Here is a 10,903-nt window from a genome sequence, read left to right on the forward strand (position 1 = left end):
TGCACAGTGTGAAGTACTTGATTATTTTAAGGATGATTTTGCCTTACTTTGTTGAGTGCATCTGTTTGAACCTGGTAAATTGTTTTCTCTGCAAGTAATAAGTTTTTATTGAGAAACCCTTCATCAAAAGCCTTCTTTTTCCAGTTCAGCTCATCTGACCACAAAGGCATCCATTTCTAGTCTCAGAAAATTCCATTTCCAGGGGTGGATGCAGGGTAGCTGGGCAGCTTTTACTCACGTTTGTCTTGTGGTTACATAGTTTGGTTAGGTACAGAGTTTGTTCAAAATTCCTTTTAAAAATTTTATAGATTTTTAATCTGTGATCAGGGTTGTTCCTTCAGTATAGGTTTTATTCTGTTTTTAATCTTGGGCCAGAAGACATTTCTTTTAATGTCATAGAAGGAGATGAGATTTATCTCTAGTATAGATGGATCAGAGAAAAAAAATGATCTTATTTTTCAAATCTGTGATTTTTTTGAAAATTCTTTGATTTTTCTCAGTATTTTAGTGAGTGATTAACTAAATTGTACAGGGACAAAGTAAAAGGAACTTTAACATCCTATTGACAAGCTTCCCACCACGGCCTCAGGTAGATCTAACATTTCCCGACCTATTCTTTTAGTTTGTGACTCTGTTCAGACCCGCAACAAGATCCTGAGAGCTGCCAGGATTGTGTGAACCTTGGAATTTCAAAGAAAAAGGTTGGTATTTTCCCAAACTATCTCTTAGGCTTACTTGAAAAAAAAATCAGGAGGGAGTTTACTTTTTAATGTAAAAAACAACAACAAAAATAAAGTCTCTTCAGTAGGACTTGATCTTTGATAGTCTCTCTAGTAGATTTATCTCTGCTTCACATTTGGAAATATACACCTTAGAAATTATATCTTTAGGGAATGGCCGAATTCCTTCATGATCATTTTATTCTCTCAAAAATCTAGTTGATGTGACTTTTCAGAATAAAGTTTTTAATGTCTTTTAAAAAAATGTGTATGTCTTCAGTGGCCCAATTTCTTCAATTGTGCATGTTAAGTGTGCTAGGGTAGCTGCATTCCTATTCCTTCTCTATAGCATGGGAATGTTCTCCTGATTCATGCATTACTCTCTCAGGAGAAAATGAAGGCCAAGACAGTCTTCTTACTAGAAGGTGGATAAAACTTTCACAGGCTGTGTGCTTAATGGGATTCATTTATTCTTAACTTTCCTACAGTTGCCTTTAAATATATTAAATTCTGTCTTGATTTATGAATTTCTGTTTGTTTTTTAAAAACAATACATGTGTTCAGCTTTTAGTAGGAATGTCATTGCTACAGTGTTTTTGCAGAAATTTGAAACAATAGCCATCTATAAGCATGCCTGCATCTTATAAAGATAACCTTCCTTGCTGTTCCAGAGTTTTAAAGCTATGTTATTCTATTTAAAAAATAAATTTAGTGTAGTAAAATATGAAGTGCAGCTCTGTTATCTGGCATACCTGAAACTACCAAGTTTTCAGATTTGTATTCCTAATGCCTTGGTTGGTCTTTTCTACTCGATGGATGGATCACTGGAGCTCAGGGCCCAGAGCACAGCATTTGCATAGGCAGGCAGAGTTTCAGCCTGTCACTTGACAGCTGTGTGGATAGGTTACTCTTGTCTATTTTGAAAACTCAGTTTTCGTGTCTAAAATGGAGAATGGTAATATCATTTATTCCTTAAGGAGGACTTAAATAGGACAAAACAAATTGTAAAGTGCTTGTTGTTACAATCGCTACTAAATCACTTATTTTTCTTCTCCACTAACACCTAACTGTAAACAAAAGAGAGATATTTCCACTCGTGCATCACCTCAATGGGGCAGATGTTAACATTTTGGAAGGCAGTGGGGTGAAGTGTTAGGGTGTTGGTTCATGTTCCAGAACTCAGGAGATAAGTGCACATCTGGCCATATGGCTTTCCTTAGCCACCTGTGACTGCTCTGCAACTTGAGTCTGTTGTTCTCAGCTCCAGCACTAATGCAGCCATAGCTTATGCAACCTCAGAATTGGAAAAGGAGATTGTGTGTATGTGTGGTTAAAAAAGTTGTGAGTACTGCGCAAATGCACATGCTGAACCACTGGCTCCACCCCCTCAAGAAAAAAAAAAAAAGACAACTTTAAGCACATCAACTATATAATCCCATTATTTGATACTTGCGTTTGGTGGCTGTCAGAACCCTAATATCCAGAGTCTGACAGTTCTCTTTATTAGCAAGAGTTACATTGGTTTATTTGAGGATTTGTAAATGTATGTGGTAGAGGGTGGGGAGGAGTGATGTTGCATAGGGATAAACAAGATGGGCTGCCTCTGTTAATTTTCTACCTTTCTGATTAACAGTTTCTATTTGACAAAAGACAAAGTAAACTTTTTTTCTAAGTACTCTGGTTTCTTTACAATTAAAATAAAGCATCTTAGTTTTTCCTCAGAATTTGGATTCAACTGTTAGTATTTTTACTAAGTTGATTATTATATTCAAAGAAAACTGCTGCTGATAGACTTCTTCATATAACTCTTTCTGACCCAAGGAGCAGAGGCATCAGTGGAGCCACTGGGCTGTGGCTTAACACTTCAGCGTGCTCCTCCATTATTTTCTTGTTTGTGTGTGAGGTCTTCTTTTCATGTCTGATTTCAGTAATCTAGTGATGGCTGTATTTCACATGGATGAGTTCAATAGCTGTAATAATTTTCTGTGTCGTTGGTAATACATTCTCTCTTATGCCTTTCACCAGCTTTGATGGGCCCCTCCCTTTGCCTCTGAAATGACATTTGGGATAGTTCAAACTGTTCAATTTGTATATCTGGAGTATAGAGGGTTCTGAGAATGACATATCTCCCAGATAGTTTACAAACTGCAATAAAAATGATTTCATGTCCTTGGTTCTCCTGCTACCAAAATGCTGTATTTAATATCAGACCTTCTAGCAATTTCAGAAATGTTTTGACCAGCAACTAAAACTTTTCCTTTTGATACTAGATTTGACTTCCCCTCCAAAACCCTACTGTCACCATTTTCTGAGCTCTACTGCCATGTCCCGTTGAGCTTCTCCACTGATCTCCTAACAATTCTCCCTTTTTCTTCCTAGAACTGAATAAAAATCGAAGAAAGCTTTTTGAACCACCAACTGCACGCACCTCTTTCCTGGAAGGCGGAGCAAGTGGGAGGCTACCCCGTCAGTATCACTCAGATGTTGCTAGCGTCAGTGGCCGCTGGTAGCAGTACGTACCTCCAGGTACACACCACCACCTCTGTCGAGTTGGACACAGGAGATCTGTGAACTGCCTTCACTGCACACCGTCCTCAGTACTATGGGTGTCTGGTATCAGGACCAAAGCATCTTACTCACACCTGAACTTTGTGCCAAAAAGGAAGAAAAGAGAGGAGATGATCTTATGTCATCATACAGACTGCCACACTTGGATGCCTTTTTTTTTTAATGGCAATCGGACAGAATTTGCAATTTGAGGGTAGGGCTTTATTTCCTATTTTTATTTACCTAAATAACATATGCACTGATTTTTTACTTAAAATGAAGGATTAATTGACATCTGGAATACCAGAAAACATAGAGGTTCTTTTGTTTGCTTGTTTTGTTTAGGCATTTGGGGATTTTAAAAAATAATCAAAATGGAATTTTCTGGTACTGCTTTAAAATAATTATTGAGGTCTTTCAGCACTTTACACTTTCTAATTTCTTGTCCTGTGGAAATTATCCCTCTTTCTCTCATTTTCATGTCACCTGATGTATTGGTACAAATCAGATTTAGTCATATTTTTCTGACTGTAAAATTTTTATTTGAAATGGTACTGGATTATTAGTTTTATGCTGAGTATTCTGTGACTTTGGGAAATGCAAGTGACTCCACTTGGTTCTGGACCAGTTCTGTTCACTGATGTCAGCATCCTAGAAACAATTAGCAATGAACCTATTTCACATAACAGGTGCAAAGAAAGACCAAGTGAACTTTGCAATATTAACCCTTTGCAGTCATCATATTTAGCTGCTGCCTGTATTCCTAAAATGATTTTAATGGTTGTCTGAAGGCAAAGGGCTATTCTGTAGTATATTGCCACTAAAGGACACTTATTTATATCAAACTTTTATTTTTAGATGTTATAAGCATACAGTACATAACTGATTAAATTGGTATCTACTAGAGATTTATGGTAGAGAATGGACGGCATTCAATAACTGGAGCCCTAGATTGTCACTTTATTTAAAAAAGACAAATAATCATCTGACAAGACAGCACTGTTGCCATTAAGAGGAGAAATAAATTGCTATCCTTATCATGTACATATTAGCTGTCCTCCATATGGTCACAGGACTTTCTAAAACCATATCTGTCTGCTTGAAGTAGACTTGTGTTTGTTGAGAACAGAAAGGCTTTATTTAAGTTTCCAGGGTGACAGTTTATAAAAACAGCTGAGTTCCAAAGGAAAGCAAAAAGTAAAAAAAAAAAAAAGAAAAAAAAAAAGGAGGACTGTTTTCTAAGTGGCTAGACTCATTGTTACTATCTTATACTGTGAAAGTCCAAGAAATCAGGCAACATTGTTTCTTAGGTCTTTTCAGACATCTTATTGTAGATGAATGAAAGGTTTTCAATCCATGAAGAAAATCGCCAAGTGCCTCTCCTTTCTTCAAAGCAATATTATTTCCAAGTGTATTAATTTGTTGGAAAACTTTCCCATAGGAAATGTTGTGAATTACCTGTACTGTAATGACTTATTTATGTTCAGTATTCAAGACTTTCTCCATGGACATAAACCACTGTCGTATATTCTCAGCAGAAGGCATTACATAAGCGTACATAATTGACGACTTTCATACAAATGTGGGATCAGACAGATTCACCAGACATTTTTCCATGACTAAGTCTTACCATTAAAGTAATAAAAAGAGTTGAAGAGAAGTTTTGCACATAGAAAAATTTTCACCTTAAAAAATAATATTGGTAACCTAGAAGGTATAGATAATGGGCCTGTCATAAAATTATGTCAGTTACATTACCAAGGGGATGCCCATTTCTAAACTAAATCTTACATGCTTAAGTATAAGAACTAAGTTGCTCCTTTTGCAAGTACAACAGGATCACCCTGTGCAACATGTCGCTCCCTGCCTTACATGGCTATATGAACACATCATGCCACACATTCAGCACGGGGTAGGAATTCAGATTTGTTTCCTATTGAACAACTCAGTGCCTTAAATTTTACTTAATAAGAGCTTCCAAAAAAAAAAAAACCTAATGATTTAGAGCTCTTTCCCAAGCTCTCTATCATGCAGTTGCAATAGAGGAAGATAGAATGAATTTGCAGTATTAAGTCAATACAGGTTTTATGAACAGTGCTTTGATGCTATGCCAAAGAGAAAACTGTCCCAATTAAACTAGATTAAATAGGGTGGCTAAAAATAAACAAAAACACTGGAAATTACTTTTCTCACTTTCTCTTGATGCAATGAAGGGAATATGACACTACAGTCTATGGTGTTGTCAGTGTTATATGATGCACAAAATATTTGGATTATTTGAATAAATGTTAGTTTTTAATCAATCTGTGCCTTAATAGTGACCGGTTATCTGTAAATAGAGAACAGATACAGATTGTATTTTTGTGTGGGTTTTTGTCCTTTTAGTGATTTTTTTTAATGAGCGATGGAATTAAGCATTGAAAATGGGAATTTTTTCTAAAGTAATCAATTGTTATATGAAAAATAAATTTATATAACCCCTTTGTATTGCCCTTGCTAGATGAAATGTGTCTTTCTTTAGAAAAAAAAATCTTTATGCATAAACCTTATGCCTGTCTTTGTTTTCTAAGAAAGCTTTTTTTCCCCCCATTTTCAGCAGAATTGAAAGATGTTTCTGCAGTAGAATTGAGTTTGCATTTTCTCTCCTGTTGTTTTGCGTTGACTATCCTCATTTTCAACCAGAAGCTAAGGTACTTTATTTTAGCCAGGGAGTCCAGGACCAGTAATCAATCATTGTTTCTCTGGCCACCCATATGTATATACAAAAAGAGTAAGATTACAGAACAGATTTTATTATTGTTCTTCTTTGTTTTATAAAGAGTCAAATATCTGACCACTGTGACAATCTCATCCATCAGGAGAGGAGCTCCTTCCTAAAGTCAGCTGGGCTTCTTGACCCAGGTTCCTGTTCCAGACACTGATCATGGTGCTGTCACACTGCACGCTGAACACTCACTGCGCCTTGCCCTGAGATTCTGTGTGAACTCATTCTCAGATGGAATCAGTGTCTTATTACTAGTCCTGAGATTTGTGAACTCTCAGAGAAACCCTAACCTTCCAGTTACTATGCTTCCAGAAATATCTCCACTTGAATCACCTGTGCCAGTGGTTTTTTAAAAATAGACAATCTTTGAAAACTGAAATATTACCTATAAACCCAATAGTAAATTATTCATCCAATTACTCATTTTTTACATATATACATAGGGATTAGTCACTACCAGGCCCTGTTCTAGGAACATCAGTAAATGGAACATAAACCCTTGTCCTTATGAAGCTTACATTTGAAATGAAAAATGGTGGAGCCAATGGACTGGAGGATGAATTATCCCCAGCCTTCAACACAGACCTCCACAGGTTTATGGCACCAGGATTCCTGCATCCATCTAGAAAGCCCAGAGTCTCATAAAACTGTTGAAAGGGCCCATCTTGTAGCAATGTGCCTGTGCTTTCAAATGCAGTATTTCTGTCATCTGCCTTGTGTTTTCAGAGGTTTACTGAGATCCTCAAAAGGATTGTGGCCAAAGGGTTATGACCCACAGCTTTATAGTTTTATGACCCATAATTTCTTAGATTTGACTCCAAGTGACTTTGCAATATTTAGAAGTCAGGTTCACCTTGAGAGAACATGAGTCTGCTACAACTGAGGACACTCTGAGAATGTAGTAGTAGAGAGTGAGGCTACCTATATGATGACATACATTGTTCCTGACTTTTCTCCCCCGCACAAGAACAACTAACAACTATTCATGGACAAGACACCACTCAGAAAATCCTAGAACACCGATATCACACCACCCCAACACTGACAGCTCAATTACCTTTCCCCTAAATAGACTCCAATAGCAGACCCCACTGCCCAAGAATGTTACTCCAGTACACAGGTCCAGAAACCCAAAGTGAGCTGACTGGTGAAGTACTGTCTCTGCAAAGTGAACTTGTGAAGTCTGGAAGAGGAGACAACTTCAATACTCAGATACCAATGTAAGGATCACAAAATCAGGTAAATATGACACCACCAAAGGAAACCCAAAGCTAAAACTAATAACTGACCTTAAGGAAATGTAAATCAATGAACTATCAGGTAAAGAATTCAGAATAATCCTCTTAAAGAAGTGTAATGAATTCGAATAACACACAGCTAAACAAAATTAGGGTAACAATGCATGAACAAAATAAGATGTTCAGCAAAGAAATAGTAACTATAAGAAACAAATCCCAGAGCTGAAAAATACAATAAGTGAAGAATTGTCAAGAAAGAGATGGAAAGGGAGATTCAACTATGCAGAAGAAATAATCAGAGACCTGGAAGATAGGACATTTGAAATTATCAAGTCAGAGGAGCAAAAAGAATAAAGAGTGAAGAAAGCTTAGAGGACATATGGAACACAATAAAAACAATATTAACACACACACAAAAACACATGAGAATTCGAGAAGAGAAAGGAACAGTGTATTTAAAGAAATAGCTGAAACTTTCCCAAGGAAGGGAGAGAAATAGAACATCATACTCAATGGTGAAGAGTTGAAAGCTTTTCCTCTAGGATCAGAAACAAGACTGTAGTGCCCACTTGCACCACTCCTATTCAACAAAGTACTGAAAAATCTTTGTCCAAGCAATTAGGCAAGAAAAAAGAAAATATCAGTATTGGAAATGAACAAATAAAATTTTCTCTATTTTCAGTTGATGTGATTTTATATTTTGAAAATTCCTAATGACTTCACCAAAAACTTAGATCTGATCAACCAATTCAATAAAATTGCAGGATATAAATTTCATATACAAATACCAATTGTGTTTCTATTTATGTGCAACAAATTATCTGAAAAAGAAAATGATCCTATTTACAATAGCATCAAAAGCAATAAAATACTTAGGAATAAACAACCAAGGAGGTAAAGCTTTATAATATGAAAACAACAGACTCTGATGAAAGAAGTCAGACACAAATAAATAGGTATTCTGTGTTCATGTGTTCAAAGAATATTGTTAAATGTCAATACTACTAAAAGACATCTATAGATTCAATGCAATCCTTATCAAGATTCCAATGGCATTTTTTTGCAGAAGTAGAAAAAAACAACCTAAAATTTTAAGTGGAACAACAGAAGACCCCAAATTGCCAAAGCAATTCTGAGAATACAGACTTTAGTTGAAGGCATCACACTTTCTGTTTTCAAGCTATGCTATGAAAGCTATAGTAATCAAAACAGTATGGTTCTGGATAAAAACATAAATACAGATCAGTGGAATAGAACTAGAGCCCAGAAGTGAACATAAGCATGTATGGTCAACTATATTTGATAAGGGAACCAAAAATACTCAATGGAAAAAAGATGATCTGTCTAATAAATGGTGCTTTAAAAATTTGGTTATTCATAGTAAAAGCAGGAAACCTTAGGTTACACCACTCACAAAATTTAACTCAAAATGGACTAAATGTACAATCTTAAGACCATGAAATTCCTAGAAGGAATTACAGGAAAAAAAGCTTGTTGGTCTGGGTCTTGGCAATGATTTTTTGGGTATGACACCTTTAAGTGTCAACACAGTACAGCAACAGAACCAAAAAGAAGTGGGACTAGCATCAAACTAAAAAGTTTCTGCACAGCAAAAGGACCAATAAAGTGAAAAGACAACCTAGAGAATGGGAAAAATATTTGCAATCATATATAAAGGGTTAATATCCAACATATATAATGAACTATGACTCAGTAGCAACAACCACCCTCAACAGCAAAACAAAAAAAAAATCCAATTAAAATAGGGGAAAAGACCTGAATAGATATTTTTCCAAAAAATATATATCGATGGCCAAAAGATACTCAAAAAATACTCAATATCTCTAGTCATTAGGGAAATTCAAATAAAAACCACAATGAGATATCACCTCCTGTCTGTTAAAATGTCCATCTTCAAAAAGAGGAAAGATGATTTCCATGTAGCCTAAGAAGATTCTGAACTCAAGTTTTCCCACAGACACACCAAGTCTATAGCTACATATGTCTTTTTCCTTCTGAAAAAAAAAAAAAGACATGAAAAGTAGATGAACTCTTTCCCTATAACAAAAGATAAAAAGATAACATTGAAACATGTAGGAGAGGCAGAGACAGTGTCGCCAACCCCCCTCCCCTGGTTTGGTGACACAAAATAGGGATATCACAAGTCTGGTTGTTCCAGAGGAATAAGGGGCTGGTATCCCACATCAAGTATCCCAACTTCTGGGTCTGTACCAAAGAAACAAGCCCCCAAAACATCTGGCTTAGAAAAACAATGGGATAATGTCTAAGGGATGCAAAGTACTATAGGAAACTGATATTTCCCTTTCAAAGGGATCATATGTGATCTCACTTGCCTAGAGACCCAGTAAAAAAAAAAAAGCCAGCAGTTTGAAAGCTCTTAGACTAAATTTGAAGGAGATTGATTTGCTAGTCTAAAAGCATCTGCTGGAGGGGGAGGGGAGAGTTGATTATCACTCTGGATAAGAGGTGTTAGTGGATGCCCTTTTTGCACTCTTCACTTACCCCAGTAGCATGAATTGGCAAGTTCAGACACACAATTCTTTTGCTTGCTAAGAGTGTCAGGGGTTAGAGGTCATGGTGCTATCTTGCTTAAGCATGAAAGAGCAGGCAGTTGTAGCACCTCCTGCTTCCTGGCTGGGGCAGGTGAGCATGGTTGTAGCATTCTCCCATTCCCTAGGTACAGTCTGCAACCAAGGTGGTTGTCACCCTCCCCCGCTCGATGGCTTGGACTGGTGAGTATGAGTGGTCATGGCATTCTATATAGATATTCTACATAGACAAAACACTCTAGTGCTGCATTCCAGAAGCCCATAAATATGTTCAGTCAATATATTTTCCCACTGCCTTTCTATAATTGGCCAGTAAATCCCTCCACCTATATTCACAGCTGGTTAGCTAAAGCCAATGGGCTTGCAAAATCTACACAAAGATTCCCTATTACTGCCTGGCCTTGGTGGCCAAGGGAGCTGGCATGCTTGAGATCCATAGGAATGTAACAGACAATTTTTAACAGGCCACCCTGCCCTGCACCAGGCATTGCACAGACACACTAAAACACAACCCCAGTCTACCTAGGAAAAGGACTATTAGCCTGAAACTTCAAACTGAAGGTAGACTTCAGGTTTCCCACACATCTAAAGCATATGGAGGTGCTTCCAGGGAATGTAAACAAGGAGACACCATTGTTGTGCGCTCTCCTGGACTCACTACAGCTCAAAGAGACCTCCCAGAAAGTTTATACATTCATCCGGAACCCAGAATTTTGCAGCTGTCACCTAGAGGATACCTCATGGTCTCCTGAAATGGAGGCCAGCATGAATTTTGACTGTAGCCTCCAGGACTGTATATTTTTGCATACTTTAAACCTGCTGCCCTGAGAGACTGGCTTCCAATTACCCTGAAACTAGCTACTAAATGAGATTCTTCCCCTTGGAACACCCCCAGTTCTTGGCACAACCTCAGCAATAGGGATATATCAAGAATAAATCCCAATCACAAAGGTTCAAAAACAACGAAGAACAAGGTTGAATGAGATGGTTTATTACCTACACAAGGCCGTTCCTTCAAGAAAAAGAGAAGTAGCTGTTTTATCTAATACACAAAAACAAATACAG

At 37.0% G+C, this 10,903-nt stretch overlaps 1 protein-coding gene across 4 annotated transcripts in view; it reads left to right on the forward strand.

Moving 5' to 3' along the window:
- Positions 1 to 5,758, forward strand: part of BICC1 (BicC family RNA binding protein 1) — a 306,509-nt gene extending 300,751 nt beyond the window's left edge. For 2 of the 4 annotated variants that reach the window (XM_043596375.1, XM_043596376.1), the window contains exon 21: positions 3,099 to 5,758. In XM_043596375.1, coding sequence (XP_043452310.1) covers positions 3,099 to 3,229 — 131 coding nt within the window. In that variant the 3' untranslated portion in view covers positions 3,230 to 5,758. Of the gene's footprint in view, positions 1 to 622; positions 695 to 3,098 lie in introns of those variants that run through there. The other 2 variants (XM_043596377.1, XM_043596378.1) reach the window with 1 other exon arrangement.
- The last annotated feature ends 5,145 nt before the right edge of the window (positions 5,759 to 10,903 follow it).

This window comes from Prionailurus bengalensis, chromosome D2, assembly GCF_016509475.1.
Source record: "Prionailurus bengalensis isolate Pbe53 chromosome D2, Fcat_Pben_1.1_paternal_pri, whole genome shotgun sequence".
Classification (NCBI taxonomy): Eukaryota; Metazoa; Chordata; class Mammalia; order Carnivora; family Felidae; genus Prionailurus; species Prionailurus bengalensis.